This window comes from Glycine soja, chromosome 5, assembly GCF_004193775.1.
Source record: "Glycine soja cultivar W05 chromosome 5, ASM419377v2, whole genome shotgun sequence".
NCBI lineage: Eukaryota > Viridiplantae > Streptophyta > Magnoliopsida > Fabales > Fabaceae > Glycine > Glycine soja.
In genome coordinates, this window is record NC_041006.1 from 3,123,349 (window position 1) to 3,143,614 (window position 20,266).

The 20,266-nt window shown below is 32.1% G+C and overlaps 3 protein-coding genes across 3 annotated transcripts; 1 reads left to right on the top strand and 2 right to left on the bottom strand.

The window, feature by feature from the left end:
• Window positions 1-2,022: 2,022 nt before the first annotated feature.
• LOC114411946 lies at window positions 2,023-2,871 on the bottom strand. Its single transcript, XM_028375697.1, has one exon. The coding sequence runs from the start codon at window positions 2,650-2,652 to the stop codon at window positions 2,158-2,160; it is 495 nt and encodes a 164-aa protein (XP_028231498.1). The 5' UTR covers window positions 2,653-2,871; the 3' UTR covers window positions 2,023-2,157.
• Window positions 2,872-7,827: 4,956 nt separating this feature from the next.
• On the bottom strand, window positions 7,828-11,298 carry LOC114411948 (probable alpha,alpha-trehalose-phosphate synthase [UDP-forming] 9). Its single transcript, XM_028375698.1, has 3 exons — window positions 9,132-11,298; window positions 8,603-8,876; window positions 7,828-8,523 (listed from the first exon to the last, which is right to left on the bottom strand). The coding sequence occupies exons 1-3, from the start codon at window positions 11,114-11,116 to the stop codon at window positions 8,191-8,193; spliced, it is 2,592 nt and encodes an 863-aa protein (XP_028231499.1). The 5' UTR covers window positions 11,117-11,298; the 3' UTR covers window positions 7,828-8,190.
• Window positions 11,299-17,576: 6,278 nt separating this feature from the next.
• LOC114411950 lies at window positions 17,577-20,097 on the top strand. The gene is made up of 4 exons (XM_028375700.1): window positions 17,577-18,075; window positions 18,159-18,239; window positions 19,313-19,452; window positions 19,550-20,097. Exons 1-4 carry the CDS (start codon window positions 17,758-17,760, stop codon window positions 19,797-19,799), a joined length of 789 nt encoding a protein of 262 aa, XP_028231501.1. The 5' UTR covers window positions 17,577-17,757; the 3' UTR covers window positions 19,800-20,097.
• Window positions 20,098-20,266: the final 169 nt, after the last annotated feature.

Genomic DNA, 20,266 nt, shown 5'->3' on the forward strand with positions numbered 1-20,266 from the left:
AGGAGACAAACTTTCTTAAGTAAATTCAGATTATTCTGAGATTGTATAAATAGAGCATTTAAAAAAAACATTTCTTCAGCTTGGGATTTTACAAAAAGTGATTCGTTATAGTTTTTTTTTTATTTTTATAAAATAACTAAATTTATGTTTTGTAAAGTTAGACTGATGCATTAAAATATCTTAAAAGTAAAATATCCAAGTCATAATTTAGAAGACTAATTTGAGGCTTTACATTCTTCTTGAGTCCTTAATTTTCAATTTATGTTAATTTATTGCTCATAAAATGGCGAGAACAAGCATGATTTTGTCGTTGTACATAATATATTTAGTATATTTTATAACTAAATTTAAAATTTTTTAAAATAGTATTTGCAATTAAGCTAAAAAATTTATTTGCAATGCTATATAATTAGGAATTGGAATAATTGAATGTTTTCTTCAATTAAATTACATATTTTTCTTTTAATTAACGCTCTTTTTTTTTAATTAGTTTTCATCATTAATATTAATATAATATCACAACATTCATGTTTTATTAATTTATCGAACAGATACCTAATGTGAGATTGTATTCAACATTTTTTTTTATGCAAAGATTGTATTCAACATATAGATACATTATGTAGATAAGTGATCCAAGTATAAACACATATATACCTTGTAAGTGTTCAAGTTGTCACCCACCTGAATATGGATTTAAATACATGATTTTAATGCGAATATGGGAACCACCATTTTAATATATCTTACCTAACTCTACTACTATCATTCCCACCAAATAGTGACAGGGTCTTACTCAGTGGCCTACTCCTTTGGCAGGAAGGCTCTTCGTTTTTATTTCTTATTTGATTTTTCTATTTTCTTTTTAAAAAATAATTATAAAATAAATTTGAAAAAATAAAGGGACTGATTCATAAAATATAATTTTTAGAAACTAAAAAATATATCTAAAATTTAAAATAACTATACTAAGTATTTTATGTTCAATAATAACATACATATTACATATTAAATGACAAACTATGATAAACTTTATACCAAAAATATATAGAAATTAAATAATCAAACCTTTGAAAAAAATGCAATTAACAGCTGATATGATAATAGTATATGTAAAAATACGAAAATCATTTAAAAGGTATCGGTAAAAACATTCAAGAAATGTCTTAATCTAATTATTGATTGAATGAATGGTATCTTTCCCTAATGAACGAACGCTACATAAGAGAAATATCTTTACCCTAGGATAAGAGCAGTTTCTCCTACTTGTCTATATCGGTAACTCATACACTACACAGTTGATTTGTGACACAAAACAAATTAGATCGAACAAGCTGTCAAGCCACTACTAGAATAGGCAAGATGTTCTACTTTGATCCCACCACACTATCATTCATGAAAATGAAAATGACAATTTTTAAGGGTGAAGAAGACGACACATCTAACAAAAAATCCCAACTTGATTCATTTCGTGGAAGCCTCATTTATTGATTGCAATTGCCAAATCGAAAAGCAAACCCCCACCACCCCCAAGCCAGGCCCATCCTTAAACATTATAATAATTACCACTACTATTATCAAACCGGGAATTGGAAGCCAAGCCAACCTTCTTAATTCTTATTCCACAACCCTCCACCCACCCAAGCACCAACCATAAAAATAACAATGAATTAATTATCATACAATAGAGAAAATAAAAGTGTGTATATACACAATAACAACGGTTTCCATAGGGATTCATATGACAAAAAGAAAAAGGTTAAATTACTTTGGTGTTATAATTTTATGATTTTTATTTTTTTAGTTCTTATAATTTAAAAATAATTTTTTTAATTTTTATAATTTATATTTTAATTTTTTTATAAAGTATTTATTTTAGTATGTATAATTTATTATTTTTTTTATTATTGTAATTTAAAAATTATAAAAACTAAAAAGAGTAAGAATCATAAAACTGTAAGAGCTAAAAATATCACTTTCAAAAAAATTATTACAAGACTAAAAAAAATTAAAAGAATCATGAAAATATAAAGAAAAAATAAGTAATTTAAGCAAAAAAATAAAACTAAATAATGACGCGAAGGGGCACCCACTCCTGCCCCTTTTCGGACTGAAGCTAAGCCACAAACCAAACACCGCGTGGCCACTCCACACCACTCACACCAAAACGGCGTCATCGCAGTCACGGGCCTTGGGGGAAAGCGACTTGACGTTGTTCGCGGCAGCGTAGCGCGTGGAGAAATTGCGAAGCGCAGCATCGTCGTGGTGGTGGTTGAAATCCCCGTTAGGCCCCTCGTCGAAGTTGAGGGCGTAACTGAAGGGGTCATACTGGTACGTGGGTATGCGTTTGTTGGGGCGGTTGCGGTTGAACCTGCGAATGAAGGTCTTCCACTTAGGCCCCGCTACGATCTCCGACCACTCGCGAAGCTTCTTCAGCGCCCTGAGCCCACGCGACCACCACCGGTCACCGGCTGAGGCTGGAGCGGAGTGGGAGTGGGAGCGGACGCGCTCCCACCATGAGGAACGACGTCGTTGGCCGCCGAAGCAGTTGTAGGAAGAAAATAACAAGGCGCAGCGAGAGTTGGATCGCTCCTGGGCTTGGGCTTGGGCCGTGGGAGTGGCAATGGATTCAGAATCAAATTCGATGGACATGTCAGGAACTCAGATCAGATTAGGTGTTTTTTTAGAGGAGAGAGAGAGAGCTCCACTATCCGCCTCAGCTATAAATAGGTAACACATGCTTGCCATGCTCTATTTAATTCCAAATGTAACCCTATCTATCTATTCACTTGTGTTGTTTCTGTGTCCCTTGACCCTCACTACTCAACTTAGCTTGTTTATTATGGACATGCTCTTAAAATAAATCAAACAATATCATTTGTTTTTTAATTATAAATATTATCCCCATCACATGTTTTTATTTTTATTTTTACAATAATCATATTCTCAAATCACTTTTTCACCTTTTTCTCTCTCTCACATCACACACCATTTTACATATTTTCCTATTTATTGTAAACATAGCAATACTGTGCTTTTCAAAACAATGTGTATCCATCCATATTCATTCACATGTTTCCGGAATATTTCTTACGACTGTTTAATTTAATGATTCAAGACTCTACCTGAATTTATCAACACTTGTCACCTTAAAGTATGCACTTTCCCTGTAGAATCACAGGTTCGGCGCAGTTCGGAACGTCTAATTTCATTTATGCAGGGCTCTAATCTTTTCCATTCATTTTTTTCTTCGATATATAATCAAGAGAAAATTAAACCTTAATTAAAGTCAAACTTACAAGATCACTTATACGGAGTATAGTCTAAAATTATTCAGTACACAAAAATTACAGGTGATAAAAACGCGAAATATTTTACGGAAAAATATGCAATGTTGACTTAATTCGCTGTAAAATATAAAGCAAGGAAGATGATATAGTTTAAAATTATAAGATCATCTTAGAATTTGGACTTCTTATCCTCACTCATAAATTATTTTGGTCATATCACTGATGTCAAAATCTGAATATATAGTCTAAAGTTTGTATGATTAAACATATGTGATTAAGTCAATTAACAGTTCAACAACAAATGGTCTAGAGGCCTAACTACTAATATCATTTTAGAATTTCAACTTTAAGTCATATCTCCAAGTAATGTAAAACTAGACACGCCTCCTTAAAACTACAATTAAAACAACCTCCAACAAGCTATAACTAAAGCAAGTTAGGAGCAATTCCAATTAGAACAATTTTTCAATAGATATGGATGGAAAATTTCACCCTTAGTAAGTTAAAATTTCATGCACTTTAAATTAAATCAAGATAAATACATTATTACTTGTTCTCAATTTAGGGGAAGAAGAAAATAACCTTATCTAGTATAAAAAATACCAACAAAGCAACAACTAGAGTAATGCTTCGATTGGAACATTTTCTCCCACAACAAAATTTTAACACGTTGAAATTCCCATTTCCATCATGGGACTCGCAGATCTGAAAACTATGTAACGACGACGAAGGAGTCGTGGCAAACCCACGAGACGGTTTTGAATCTATTGACTATTTTGTTTTACGGCCATTGCGAAAGATGAGGAGAATGAGATGATTCGAACCCAGAAATGTCAATGGGAAAAACATGGAAAATAGACCGAACAAACTACGATTATGACACAACTCAAATGCGTCTGACACAACTCAAATGCGTCTGACACACTATACCATTTTCTATTTTAAAATTAGTTTTTTTTTTTTTAGGGATTTATACTTTTCCTCTCTAGAGAATTTCCAAAATTTCCAAAGTATAGCACTTTGTGGGTTATATCTCAAAGTGCATCATTTGTAGGTTTCACTGACAAGTCTGGATTTGTCACCCTAGTTTTAAATGGTGGTTTTTCTAATTTTTAATTTAAATTATTAAATATATTTTAAATTTAAACTTTTTTTTTAAAAATGAATGACATAAATAAACAAGTTATATTTAATAAAATAATAATATTAAAAGTTTTAATTTTTTATTAATGCAAAAATAATATTAAAAATTCAGATTTTTAAAAAAAATAAAAATGTTAACTAAAAAAATATTGTATATTAAGTGTTGTATAAATTAAATAATATAAGAAAAAAAATTATATTTAATAACATCATTTTTTAAAAAAATAAAAATATTTTTATATAATATAATATTTAAATAAAAGTAGGGAAGTTTAAATTTAAAATATATTTATAATGTAAATTAAAACATAAATTAAAAATTACAAATAAAATTTAAATTAAAAAAAATCTCGTTTAGAAATTAAGATAGTAAATCTCGACTTCTTAATGAACTTTGAAATATAACGCATAAAGTAGTATAGTTTATGAATTGTCTAGAAAGAGAAAATATAGATGGGTAAAAAAAACCCTTAAAATTACACTCTAGTTCGTATGGATAAACAAAAGAATAGTTTTATATTTACAACTACATACAAACTTTACGATTCAAAAATTGCCAACAATTGTTTCAGCATAAACTCTGTCTTTCCTTTTAAGATTTTAGTTATCCTTCAAGTCAATTTCTCGTACACCCTGTTTTTCACAGCATTATCATACCATTCTAATGACACAATCATATCCAATGGACCGTTTTTACTTGTGAAAGCAAATTTACGAAGAAATGAAACCATATCAGTATCAACGAATCCGAGATAACAATTTCGTCCAACGATTACAATCTGAATGTACTGTCATCATATAATAGCATTTGACAACCACACTCTCATGCTTCCCCCCTCCAGGCCTCCAACATTTTATATAAAAATAACAAGTTATCAACCAAAGATAAAAGGATGAGTAAAAGTGTAAAACCAATGCTTCTGCTCTATCTGCAGTTAGATATCAGCTCCAATGAAAAATTTCACTCATTTCTCCTCCCCGTTTCATGACAATGTACCTCGTATAAAACGAAGACTTACCCAAAACAAACCAATGAAAAGATTAGAGAAAAAGGACAAAAACCAAAAATGAGTGAATACTTCAAATTAGGTCCAGGTCCTCCAATGATTTTGAGCATCAATTTTGTCCTTCATAATGTTATGAAAAAAAAAAAGAGGCACCATTTTTAAGACTGAATAAATATCCAAAGGTTATTGAGGGAAAGAGTCGAATAGTAATTGTCCATTTTAAACATGGAGGGACCAAATTGATGTCTAAAATATTTAGAAGACCAACTTAAAAACCCACGTGTCTTCAGAGGATCAATTAGAAATTTGAGTGTTCAGTCTAAAAACAACCATTGTACGAACAAACAAAACAAAAAACACAGTGGCTGCCAAATCAACATCCATACCTCGAATAGGACACAGTCAATATCTTCTGAGTCTTTATCAAACCAATTTAAGCATTAAGTCTTACAATACAATAACAGAACAACAAACAATTGACAGTATGCAAACGACATCATAAGTTCATGGCAAGAAAACTATATATTAGAAGAAAAAAAAAGAGTAGTTTCATAATCAAAATCAAGTTGACACAAGTAGTTTGACTCGTGGATCCCTTAAATACGATTGGGATTCGATCTCCAGCTTAAGCATGAAGTTGCAATTAGAGTTACCACTTTACCCCAAAATGGACCATGAGAGAGGATTAGTTGGATGTCAAATAAGAAGCCTGAGATACCTTTAGTTAAGAAAAAAAAAAAAGTAGCTACATAGCTTCATTCAACTAACAAACCAGTAGTTTAGTTATCACAAACTACATTGTCATTTGCTACTTCACAACTAGTGGTCCAGTATTAATAACAGTAATTAAGAAGTATCTTGATTAACAAACACAGAAGAAAATTGAAAACTGAACTCACACAGAGTTCAAAAATAATAAAAGTAGTTGAATTGATTAATTTTAATTAATATTGTCTTGCATTTAAATTTAATTGTAGAGATATCATAAATTTGAATAGTTTAAGTGGTAATTATATTCAATGGCATTACTTATAATTTAAGAAATAATTTTCAATCAATGTGTGACTTGTATGGTTAATAGTCCAATAAATACATTCATTTTTATAAATGAGTAAATATACTATATATCAATAATAGACATCATAATAAATTAAGAATATAAAAAATTTAACAATTAATACATTTAAAAAATAATATATGATTCTTATATAAAGAACCAAAAATAATATAAAAAATCATTAAATAAACAATAAAACTACCTAATATATTAAGTCTTCCTTTGGGATGATTTTTTGTTTTGAGTTCAAATTTTTTAAAAATAACAACCAATTTTTAATTTTAGTTTAAAAAGTAATGAGTCATCAAATGCTCATTCAACTTTTTTTTTTTTTTTACCAAGTGCCCATTCAACTAGAAATAACCAATTGATACTTCTCATAGAACGTGAAATTATAATTTAGGAAGAGTGACTAATGAAGACCAAACATACTATGAACTCCACCTTAAAATCCTTGTCCTCTCAAGTTTAAATTTTGGAACCAATATATAAGGATTTTAAGCCCATATAGAAGAATTTATTTATAGTTTATTTAAACTTATCTAATGACGTAAGTACTTGAGTAAATATTTGAAAGAATTCATGAAAGTAACTTATAATATGTCTATGAACTGTTTCTAGTTTATTCAATAAACTCTTTTGTGATGCCCATTAAATTATTTTCGGCTTATATAAAATTAATTTAGCCATAGTTTTTTCGGTTATAAAAAGATATTTATACATGAGTTTTTATATAATAAACTAATAAATATGTATTCAATAAGTCATTAATCAAGTCCCCCTCAAAAAAGAATTCTTAATTAAATTGTTTAACCAAAATGGTATCACAATGACACTCAAATCACCGGCCATAGAAAAGATGTTTGTTTCAATTTTAATTTATACATATTGTGGCTTTGAATTTATAAAAAAAAAATACAGTAATTATTCTCGAGATTTGGTGAAATGACATGAATTCTGCATGTCTTTTCTACTCCAACAACCTCCTTAGTTGTTTGAAAAATATACTTTTACACTTCATTATACATGGTACTGACTTCCTTCATTGTTTAAAAACATCACATCAAACTGCCCTATAAACACCACTTAAAAAAATGGTAGAGTTTATATAATTTTAGAAGAAGTAGATTGTGTGTAATTCACTCAAAGAAAAAATGTGTTGAGATATCCTATTCTCATAATATGGCTTTCTATAGTGTACAGGTGCTGTATTTTTTTTTTTTTTTTTATTTAAAAATAAACGAAGTGAATCCAACAAACATGTCAATGATCTCCATTTCCTCTCAGATGAAAAATGTTGTACCCGAGCAACTATGGAAACTGGTTTATATGATTTTAAATTCTAAATTCTAAATGGTCCTGCAATGTAAAATTGTAACCAGTTCAGCCATACAAACCAATGTATTATCATCTTATGCAGCCAGGACTCCAGATTCAGAACCTAAGAATATTTTTGAACATCAAAGGTATTGCTAAAAGACACAGCATATACATCCATTTGCTGCCACATCAACATCAAAAGCAGAAACTCTTTAACAGTCTAAACCCTGGTGTTCACTGTCTAAAACTTAATGTTGCAGTTTCCTCTATAATCAAATCTTGAAAATCCAGATTGTAAACTGCTTCTTTGAAGCATTGACTGTTTATGGGAAAAGAAAGAAAACTATCAAAATAGACAGGTAAAGTTTGCATTTCAAACGTCGAAACAGGCTTCTGTTTTTCCAAAAGAGTCTTCCTCAGGAGATGTTGATTTAGGCACTGAAACGGTACCAAGAGCTTGAAGTAACCTCATCACATCCTCAGTATCCTCTAAATAGTACCTAGCTTTACTTGGTTTTTGACCAACAGTGCATGCAAAGATTTCTGGTGCAGGAGAAGAGGTTCCACTGTAAACTTTATTCAGCAAGCTCTCAAACATGTCCTCGTCAGATCTATCATCCCCTATGCAGAGTACAAAATCAGGTATTTTCCCATTCTTGGTCATCTTGGACAGAATGCCCTCCACGACTAACCCTTTAGTAATCCCCTGTAATGTTGATTAGCCGATATTAAAAAACTTGAGAATAGTCATATGTTGATAAATGAAGAGATAGGATATAATATACCAGTGACTTGACTTCAATAATATGCTTTCCTTTCTTTACAGTTACCGGTTCGTTTGCAAATAAGCCTTCAAGGTGATCCAACAGCTGCTTGGCTTGCCAAGATCCAAAATCAGGATCAGCATCATAGTAGTGCCATACCAAGGCACTCTCTTTGGTCTCTATATAGGAGCCATCTGTTGCCTCAGTATACAATCTCATCACAGGTTCAACAATCTCTTTCCAAGAAAAACTGGTACTTGTATGGTTCATTTCCCAAGCTGACTGTTGACTCCATCTATGCCAAAAAGACCATACAAGACATCATCAGTTTACAGAACTTGCCAATAAAATGGAAAAATAAATAAAATAAACACTACATAAGATCCAAATATATGCATCATGAATGTGTGAAAAACCACTATGTATTCCTTCTCCCTCATATTGTCCCTTCCTTCTCATTCTTGATAGAAATTAAACAGAGGATTTCGATTATCATTATCAGCAGAATTGCATGTGACCAACTATAAAATTGAGGAGAGGAAAAACTCACTTTAGATAATAACCATGCTCAGCAGCTATACCAAGATTCTCACACTGATCAAACCATTCACTCAGCGTGGTTTCCCCCCTCCCACTTACTATAAACACAGTGTTCTTAGGGTCACTGCAGAGGATATTTAGAACATCTATGATTTCAGAACTTGGAGTTTTAACAACGGAAGGCACAACTGTTCCATCATAATCCAAAAAGAATGCCCTGCAATTTGTCCTTTCATATGCAGAAACAGCATGGTCTTTGTTAAGCTTCCTGAAAGTAGGAGAAAGGGACAAAACTCTGAAATTAAGGCCAAAGCCAATCCCCCAGCGATTTTTACTATAGTGATCCTTGCATGAATACTCAAGATCTTGCACAAAACTTTTGGCCCAGTAAGCTACGTCATGAGAGCTAACATATCGATAGTGCTTCTCATGCCGCAACTGTTTCTCTCCACTGGGCATTGTGATGGCCAAATTCAGTGCATCGGCTACAGCATTAATGTCCCATGGGTTTACCCTGATTGCCCCACTAAGAGAAGGTGAGCAACCTATAAACTCAGAGACAACAAGTGCACTTGTACGAGGTGATTCAGAACCAATGTCTAAAGCTTCATCCATTGTAGGACTCCCCTGCCTGCAGACAATGTACTCGTAAGGAACCAAATTCATACCATCCCGCACCGCATCCACAATGCAACATTCTGCTAAAGCATAGTAGGATGCCTTCTCATATAACGGAACATGACGATTGATGATGATGACAGGTTCATAATCTAGCAAACCAAACCTTTCATTTATCCTGTTGGCAATAATGTGCATCTCGTTCCTTGCTTCCTCTACATCCTTACCAGTACTTCTTGGTGGATTTACAATCTGGACAAGTATTAATTCTCCCAACAATTCAGGATATTGCTGAAGGAGTTGTTCTATGGCCAATAGCTTTAGGCTGATACCTTTAAAAATGTCCATATCATCTACTCCAAGAATAAGTTTTTTCTCCTTGAACTTCTCTGACATTTCTCTGACATTGACTGAAAAAGAAGAGTGATTAAAGGCAGATTGAAGTCGATCCATATGAATCCCTACAGGCAAGATTTTAATGAATATTGTACGGCCAAAGTATTTGAGCCTGATGTAACCCCTTTTGGATTCATATTCTAAGCCAAGAATTCGACTGCAGCAGGAAAGAAAGTGGCGAGCATAATCAAATGTATGAAAACCAATTAAATCTGCATTAAGCAGTGCTTTCAAAATTTCATCCCTGACAGGTAAAGCCCGATAAATTTCTGATGAAGGAAATGGAGAGTGGAGGAAAAATCCTATCTTGATCCAACTGTATCGCTTCCGTAGAAATGTTGGAATAACCATAAGATGATAATCATGAACCCATACATAATCATGCTCTGGATTCATAACCTCCATGACTTTATCAGCAAATATTTTGTTAGCAGAAACATAAGCCTGCCACAGTGACTTGTCAAAACGATTGCAGTAGTCTGGATACAACGGCAACATGTAATGGAACAGAGGCCACAAATGTTGCTTGCAGAAGCCATTATAAAACAGTTTCTGGATGTCTGAAGGAATAAAGGTAGGCAAGCAATTGAATTCCTCCAGTAGCTGAAGAGAAACTTTCTCTTGTTCACTAGCATCAACATCAACCTTCAGAGATCCCACATAAAGGACCTCAGTGTCAGAAGAGGGACCATCCTTCAATGGCACCAAGATTGAATCTTCATCATAAGTGAAGCACCATTTGCCAGATATTTCATCCTTTTGAGCATTAAGAGGAAGGAAATTTGCTGCTATAATGATCTTCTTCTGATGTAGTTCTGATGAGAAAGCATTTGAATCATCATTGCCCGTTAGTTTGCTATCCACATCAGACATAATTCCTGGAACAGACAGGTGTCGGGGAAGAGCTCCAGGAGTTTGAGGGGAATTCAAACTGTCCTTGGACACCAAGTCAGACAAATTCGAGCATGATCTTACCACCATCTTTATTCCAATTGTGAATCACTGAGCTCTGAAAGAGAACTATTATTGTGACACAGTCGTCAGAACTACAAATTCTTGAATATGAGCCAAGGAAAGCAGGAACCTGTGAAGATGGAAGAGAAATAGCTATAATTATAATATGCAAGACTGCAGCAGCAGCATAAGACAGGTAAATAGTTCAAGCAAAATCTTCACATACAATTATTTGTTTGCTTGAACATAGGTAGATAATAACTATCTGTTGTCAAATTCACCCAATGAAAATTGTTGAAATTTACAAACAAATGAATATTACTCATATGAACAAGAAATTGGCTGACAAATGAAAGCTGCTAACATGATCAGATATGCATTTTCCAATTATTATTTACCAAGTTTAACTCATCACAGATAGTTGAAATCAAAAGTCCAACAAGTGATCATATCATTGAAAACTACAAAAAAAAAGTATTTATGAACAAACAATGGCAAACAAATGTTACACATACACACTACTACCTTGATAATAATATATAACGCAAATGGTATCATGGTAGAAGCAAACAAAGTAAGTTTACTCATCCCCCAATTTGTTTCGGTTTCCAATTATATACCACAAAAGAAAGAGAAATCTTTTCAGATACTAATTATAAGAATCAGGTAGTCAGGCAGAACTACTCATGGAGTATGGGGCAGTGGCAAACCAAAGCCAAAAATAATATTAATTACATAGCACCCCAATAAATTCCATCCCCTCTTTTAAATTTTTGTAGTTATCATGTGAGTGACCCCCCTCCCCTCCCCCCCAAAAAAAATAGTCTAGTTCCACTGCTGCAAGCAAAAGCAGGAAAAGAACAGCACATATTTATATCATAAATGGATATTATGATTGTGATCCTACCACAGTACCACCTATAAAATTTCCTTGTAAGTTCAAAATTCTCTAAATAAAACAATAGAACTCTCTTCAGAGAAAGGAAGAAAATTGCAGAAAATCTAAGGGTATAATGGCTCCAGTATTTGATCTTCCAGTCATCCAATTCTGTAATCTATGCAATTGCAGGCAGACTTGATTGGATAGACAGAATCACAAAACTAAACCAAAGATCTATTGAATTAAAAAGAACGTTCACAAGCATATAAAAAAGCGCTCACACCTTGAATTTAACTCAAACTCATGCAGCTAAAGTCCTGATCTATTTATACTCAATCTTTGAATCAGCCAATTCTAAGCAACCAAAGTTCAATGGAGATTAAAAGAACATACAAGATAACGCGCACCGCGACTCAGATATCCTAGACTGAAATTGAACTCAAACTCTTGCAGCTAATCTCGTGAACATCTCTAGCCGGTTACTAGCCTTTCACGCATTTCCTCCTTGCCTATCATATGAACCTTGTGATTGAGGAGGCGTTAGGATTGAGAACCGTTATGAAAATTACAGGCTATCGGCCAATCAGACTGACCATGTACAGGAGCATGCTGACTCATATTTCTATATTTATCGCTAAACTCCAGAAAATCAATTTAATTGCTTATAGCGGTTTAGAAACTAAAATACATTAATCAAGTGTATAAGGAGTAACTCCCTAACCACAGTACACATTTTTAAGTAAATTCTACCTAACAAATGATTAAAACATAACAATCTTCAACCAACAAATAACATCATAGCCACTGGAGAAATTTTGAATTAATGCAATGTATACAGGACTACTAATTCATACTTATCAAAAACATTGTACAAATTTGTCTTTCTGCAAACCATATATGGAAAGAGTACAAAATCGAAGCAAAACCATTCTGGAATTTGGATTCATTGCTTATTACTACACTGAAGATTCACACGTGTATGTGCACACATGCGTTTTTTATAGTTCTTTTCTTTTCAATTCTCTCTTTCAAAATTCTCGAGTATTCCAAATTTATAAGTTGTCCATACATGCCGCATAACCCGGAATACAATGTACCGCCAGCTAGGTTCAACAACATGCAGCATTTTGATATTGAATTTGGCAGCATTTTAGAGAGAACACTACGAATGATAACAAATTAACAATTGATCAGAAAACCATCAGTTAAATATTAGAAAATCAACCATTAAGGATTGTGCAACACAGAGTTGGTAAAATTCACTCTTTAGCTGTTCAACCAATGCTATAACCTTGCATAACCTTATTACATTCTTGGACATGCAAAAATCGTTTCACCCTGACCAAGATACTTACCCACCAAATAAACTGCCCCCAATGCCAATACCAATAGAACCCAAAAGGCCCAAATAGCAAGAAAGAAAGACAAGCAAAGACAAGCATTTACCTGAAAAACATGAAACTGATTCAAAGAGTAATCCTCACTTGGTAGGAGTATAGAAAATGACCCTGCAAGAAAAACAGAATTGGCTGTTCAAGAATTGCTTTCCCTTTGATCGTCCAAGAATAGGAACAATAAATAGAATAAAAGAAAGTATCTTTATGTTAATGTGAGTGAAAGATCATTAATTGAAAAGCAAGAAAGAAGAGAAGAGAGAATGAAGAAAAGGGTCAATGCAAAATCAAGCGATCATTTACCCTGGTCTTTGACTATTGTCTCAACAAACTTACAGACTTACAGAAGTGGATAATATGACATGAAGTGGATAATTCGGAACTGAAAAGTGAGTGTGAACAAAGGTACCTTACTACCTTTAGTATGTGAAAAGTTGCAAGTAAGACTTTTTTTTTCCTCTTTTATTATGATATATATATATATATATATATAATACGGGATAAGTGTGTTTGGAATTAGGATCGAAACGGGTGATTTTTTTTGGCAGTTTTGGAAATGGACTTAATAAGATCATCAATATCCAATTGTAACAATTATTAGTAAGGTGAAAATAATAAAACGCTGGAAATCTTGTTTTCCGTTTGGTCTTGTAGTATTTGTTTGTCACAACGTAGAAACTGGAAAGTCAAAGGAATAAACATAGTATTATGGATATATATAGTAGTGTTATAAATTACTATCATAGTTGGACAGCATCTGCATCTCCGTTGTGGTCCCCTTCGGACCACAACAATCACAGTTTTCACACGTGTTTAGATACAAATTAGCTAAATTACAAGTGTGTCAAAACTTAAAACAGTCAAAGTTTCCCACAGTTTTATATTAAGTTGAGAATTTTATTATAAATTGAGATAATTTTCATATTTAATTGAGAATTTTTATATTAAATTTTATTATAAATTTACTTTTTTAATATAAGAGTTTTAAATATAATTTACTTTATTTTATGAAATTAAAATGATTTAAAAATATATTCATAAATACTCATTTAAATATGCATTTAGTCCAAGCGTTATTTTATTGATATTATAATAAGAGCTCTTTCAACTTTTTTTTTATTGATATTATAATCCAAGCTTTTTTTTATTGATATTATAATAAGAGCTCTTTTAATTTATCATTGAATGCTGTTACGAAATTATTTCAACTTCGCCAGATGTTTCGACTTTTAGGATACATAGTAACATAAAATAAGGACTTTTTGTGAAAGACACGTGACTTCTTGTACTAAGAGAGGAAAAAAAACTCTTTTCTAATTTGATTTTTTTCATCATGACCTAACTTGGTAGGTTTAACTTGTTTAGTAATTTTAAACTCAAATTCAATGTGATTATGACTTATTAATGAGTAATTAAAATAAACATCAAGTAAGATTTTCGTATAAAAAAATCGTGCCAACAGAAAATATATAATTATACTGAAATAATATTTAAATAAGTATAAATTAATATGTTCTGTATAATTAAATTATAATAGTTTAAAAGTATTAAAATGAATAAATGTTTTATATTATGTGCTGTGAAACAAATTACATTAATATAAAAAAAATCATGAGCTTTCATTATATAAAATGATTAACTTAAGTAAAGAGTTTGAATTAATTTCACATATAACAACCACTCCAAGACTAGCATATTTTGTCTCATGCAAATATTAAATTAGTGTAGGTTTCGTGATCATACAGAGCGACAATTTTGCCTTCATTTGGAACCTTTTTCGTGTGTGTTTTTCGTATATTTAATCTTCTCTCTCTATTTTTTATGACATTTGATTATTTAGAAAAACATGTACAAATAATTTTTCAAATAAGTAGAATTTTTCTGATTTCAATTCTTGATATAAAAAAACTCAAAAAACGTTATATATATTTTTTTATAGGGGTAATCATCTGAATTGATCTATCTAACAAACTCAACAATCCAAACTAAATCAATAAAATTCGTTCTAGTTAATACAATTATTAGTTCTTTTCATTTTAAATCATAGCCAAATCAATTGTTTTGAATTGATACAAACAAATATTAAGTTTAAAAGCTTGTGTTTGAAATGCCATCGGACGAAGTGCATTAAAGCTAATGTATCAGACGATAACACAAAGACGCTAAAATCTTTAGTATTTAAGATAAAGCTAATACTTTATGTATCTGATCCTTTATGAAGAAAATGTCTTCATTTGTCAAAGAGAAATAGAAATAGAAAGTCAAAGAATAAAGCTCTCTGACACTAGATTTCGAGTGTTACTAAAGAAATATAAATAGAGTATTTTATCAAGAATTAAGTGACCGGTTGGTGATAAACATTAAATGTTTATTAAATACTCCAACAAACATTTTAGTTTTAGCCGATCTACATACGCATAAACATTGTTTAGAGATAACAATTACTTCATCAAAGTCTATAAATACCAAGAAATTTAAAGTGCTCAAGTTATATAAACTTTGAATGAGATCATCTTTAAGCATTCAAACTTTGCAATTATTTTCTAAAGTTATAAAAAAAAAACTCTCAAAACACATTGTTTACCTTGAGAGAAAAAAGATTGTGAGTTGACCATGTATATTTGTCTATAAGACAATTAATTACCTTAGTTTGTGTGAACCTAAACCTCCAACAAATCTACTTATTTTTGTAGAGTAAAAAATAACTTAAGTAAGAAATAATATTTGGATGAATAGCTTGGAGAGGTTGGTATAAACAATACTCGGGAGAAACCAAAAATAGTTAAGTATAAATAATAATTACAATTAATACTTGTATCTTTAAAAGATAGTGGAAATTTGATGAATTATCGAGTAGCGAACGTAATCTACTAATATAATGAAAGAGATAAATCAGTGCAAATTCTTGTGTTTATACTCTTTGATCCTTGTATGTTTATCTAACCTTGTGCTGTGATTTCTGTTCATAAAAAACATTTTACGAAATATCCTTCCAAGTCTTTTGTTAGACATCTTTTGTTGAACTTCATTTTGAAACTTCCTTATCAGACGAAATAGATCTTACGAAAAAAGTTTGCAAAATTTTTTAAATCGCAGTTCATTCTTCTTTTTATATTTTTTTCCTTTACACAACCTTAACTTAACATTAATTATAATGGTAAAAAAAATTAATTACTAAGAATAATATCAGAGAGTTAAAGGATATAATAAAAAATTAAAACACTAATTTTAATCATATTTCTTAATCTGTACTATATTATTGTTTTAAATAACAAACAAAAACTAAGGTTAAATTGAATCGCCGGTCTCATACTTTTACCAAAATTTTAATTAGGTTAAACTTTTGTTTTTTTTACAATTGGTTCCTTTTGTATGAAAAATTAACCATAAATACCTAATTAGAGGTGCAAATAGTAAACTAATATTTCAAAAATGTTTTATAAGCATAATTGAGTGAACGGTTTTGAACCTTTTGCAGAATTAAATAAATTATAAGAGACTTTTACGAAATAATACCTAAATGAGAGCCCAATAATCCTATTTCCAAAATTTATGACAGAGTTAGAGTAAATTTTTTTTCCTAACAATAAATAAAAATCAAACTTTTAAAAAACATATAATAATATACTTTATGTGGGTGGCATGATATATATTTTTGAATATGTTATTTATCTGACAATAAAAATTAAAATAATTACATATTATTTATCTCATTCAATTCTTTTATTTCAATTAATAAAAATAACAATAAAGGGTCTCCAATTCTTATGTTACGAGATAGGAATATATCTGGTGAAATTATTATGGAGTCAGATTCCTCCTTGGTCGTTCACCACATTCAGGAGGAATGTGTCAACACTCACTCGTGTTTTCCCCTGGTATCTAATGTTGCTGTTATGCCTGAGCACGCCCTATCCTTTTCCTGTCACCATGTGTTACGCAAAGAGAGCTCTTCAGATGCCAGAAGGGGTATCCTCTGGAATTAAAAAAACAATTTTTTTTATTAAAAATCATGTGGGTCGCATTTTAAAATTATAGGAAATCATGAGGACACATGTTTCAACAAAATCATGTTAACATTTGTTTTTTATATAAATGATTTTAAAACATAGTAAAAACAAACAAAATCCACCTGAGTAACCGACTAGTTTCCATTAACAGTATGTTCCTATATTTTATGAAGGCTGCGGGTGTTTGATTAGCAGGGTTAAGTTGGTAAATAACCGAAAACAGTAAGTAACACAGTATCCAACATAACTAACAACGTTGGATTAGATTGACAAACTACCTATTCAGACGGCTAATTTTGTGGAACAGCCGAAACCGTGTGGAGGTGTGTGCTTGACTTGAGTATTGAAATTGTTGATTGTTAATTGGAAGTGAAGAAGAAGGCAATGCCAGGTCCTGGTCCTCACCTTATGTATGCCATGGGTTCTGGTTTGTGTCTCACAAGCATCAGCAATGGGAGGTTTAGTCCCCACCACACACTCTTCTACACCATCAACGCCTTCTTTGGCCCTGATGTTGGTTCTTTCACGGAGTGGCTTGGTTCACTCTTTGGTGGCTCTGCTCATGCTTTTGGATCTGCCCTTGAAGATCTCACTCACCATCCCCTCTTCTACATCCTTCTTTTGGGACTTCCTCTCTCTTTTCTCTATTCTCGGATATCCTCCTATCTTCTCCACACGCAGCTTCTTGATTCTCTCTCCAGAGTTGGTCTCCCTCTCCCTTTTTCGTTTCATTTCCTCGTTGTGGAAAATTCAGGTTTCACCGGTTTGTTAACTTTGTGTTGCAGGTGCCCCTTACGAGGATGCAATGCTTTTTGTTGATATCAGCTGGCTCTTTTACCCACTTCTTTCTTGATCATCTGTTTGAGGTAATAAATGTGCCAAGTTTCTATTTTAGTATTTGTTCCTATAAATTCATTTACTGCTTTGTCTTTAATAATGTTAAAATGAAGCAAAGTGTATGATCAGATAAATCAGTATAATCGACTCAAAAAGTTTTAGTTCAAGCGTTATCAAGTCTTTACTGATAACCTAATTTGTAGAGACTCTCATGTTAGCTTCTCTAAAAGATAATTTTGATCTTATGCATAAGTTAATTTTAACTTATGAAAAAAATTATTCATTTTTTCTTCATATTTTCTTTCCCTAGAAGTGCTTGTAGAGAAGATTTTGCAAAGGCCTGTTAGTCATGCCCTAAATTATGTCAAGCAACAAAGCACATCCTACACCCATGTTGTCGCTGCAACCTTGCTGGGGAGCCAGTTTTATTAGGCCGACTAGGAGATGTTGGATTGTTTACAGTTTTATTATACTCTTAAATGCTGTTTTACATATATTCTCACCCTGAAAATTTTAAACTAGCTTCATTAACATTTGTTTTTTCTTTCACAGATTCAGCAAGCATTCTATTATTCATTAATCAGGTCAAGTTTCAATCAAGTCTTAAACACTTAATTGTTTTAATCAGTCAAATTAAATGATGAATAAATATTTGGATTACAATTCTTTTCGTATTAACTTATTAGTATGGACATTTAAAGTGAACAACCCTGGTTGATATCAATTGATGAGAATGGTTGGAGAACCATACCACAAAAACAAGCTGTGTTGTGGAGCCTAAGAAAGAGTTTTTAAAATCTTGGGGATAAAAATGGCCGATCTATATAATCTCAATTCTCAAAGACTAATTTAAGGGTTTATTCCCAGAAAAAAACTTGTTACTGAAAATACTGAACTACTATTCTACTTGCCTATTTATGATAGCAGCAATTTGATGGAAACTAAGGCAGAAACTTGAAATTCAGCTGAATTTTATTGGACTGCAAATTTTCTAATGGTGTCCAAAGAAAGGCCAAATGCTACAGTCACTTTGTCACAATTTGTCCTGAACATTTATTCTTGTACTACTAACTGATTATATATTATCTACCAAATCACACAGGAGAATGGGAAAACAACCACGTACACATGGATTTTGAGCACTGGCTGGTGGCAGAGTAGAGCACCAGTTAACCCAGATGCTGTTGTTGTAGTTGTCTTCTTATGTGCTTGCTTAATTGGTGGCTTTTTTTACCTCAACAGGTTTTTGTTTTTTGCAACTTCCCATGTTAACCATCAAGTTAATAGTATAGACACTGCTTGGTTTTGACTTGTTATCCTCTCCTTAATTGCCGCGCAGAGCAAATGCCTCAAACTCCATAAAGAAAAAGTCATATCAGTCAATGCTTCTTGTGATGTCCATAGCTTGTTTGTACTGCTTTTGGTGTGCAATTCAGATATACTGGATCAGTCCACGTCGTCCAGCCGTAGGTGAAGAGGCCGATCTTGGTGTTCTCGTGTTCTTAGCTATATACTTTTTCCTACCTTATGGTTTGTGTATAATGTCCATGTCCCCAAAAGATCATGATCCTAATCTGATTCCTCTTTAATAGTGTTCACCCTATTAGAGATGTGTTCTGCTTTTGCCACTCCTATATAGTTGTGAGGGTAGCTAGAATATTTCGCCAGTAAGTAAATTGTATAATCACTCAGCAAAACTATGTGAAGCTATGCATCCATTCCTTGTTGGAACTGGATTCTTTTGAGCTTACAGGTTATATTTCACTGACTCATACGTTGTTATCGGTATCTTGTTGCAAAGTGATCCAATATAGAAGTTTGACATTTGACTCCTGTCATAATGTACCTTTCATTTGTTCAAATAAAGCTTCTTGTAGGTCTTAATAACATTAAATTTGTTTGGATAAATCTGAAATTCTGAAGTATATGTATATTTAACCATAACACATTTTTTTAGCCTTGACTTACTACCATGGACATGGACATTAATCTCTTAGCCTTGACTGTTATGTGAATCTTCTGAGTTCTGGCACCGCTTTTGGATAATAGTTGCTAC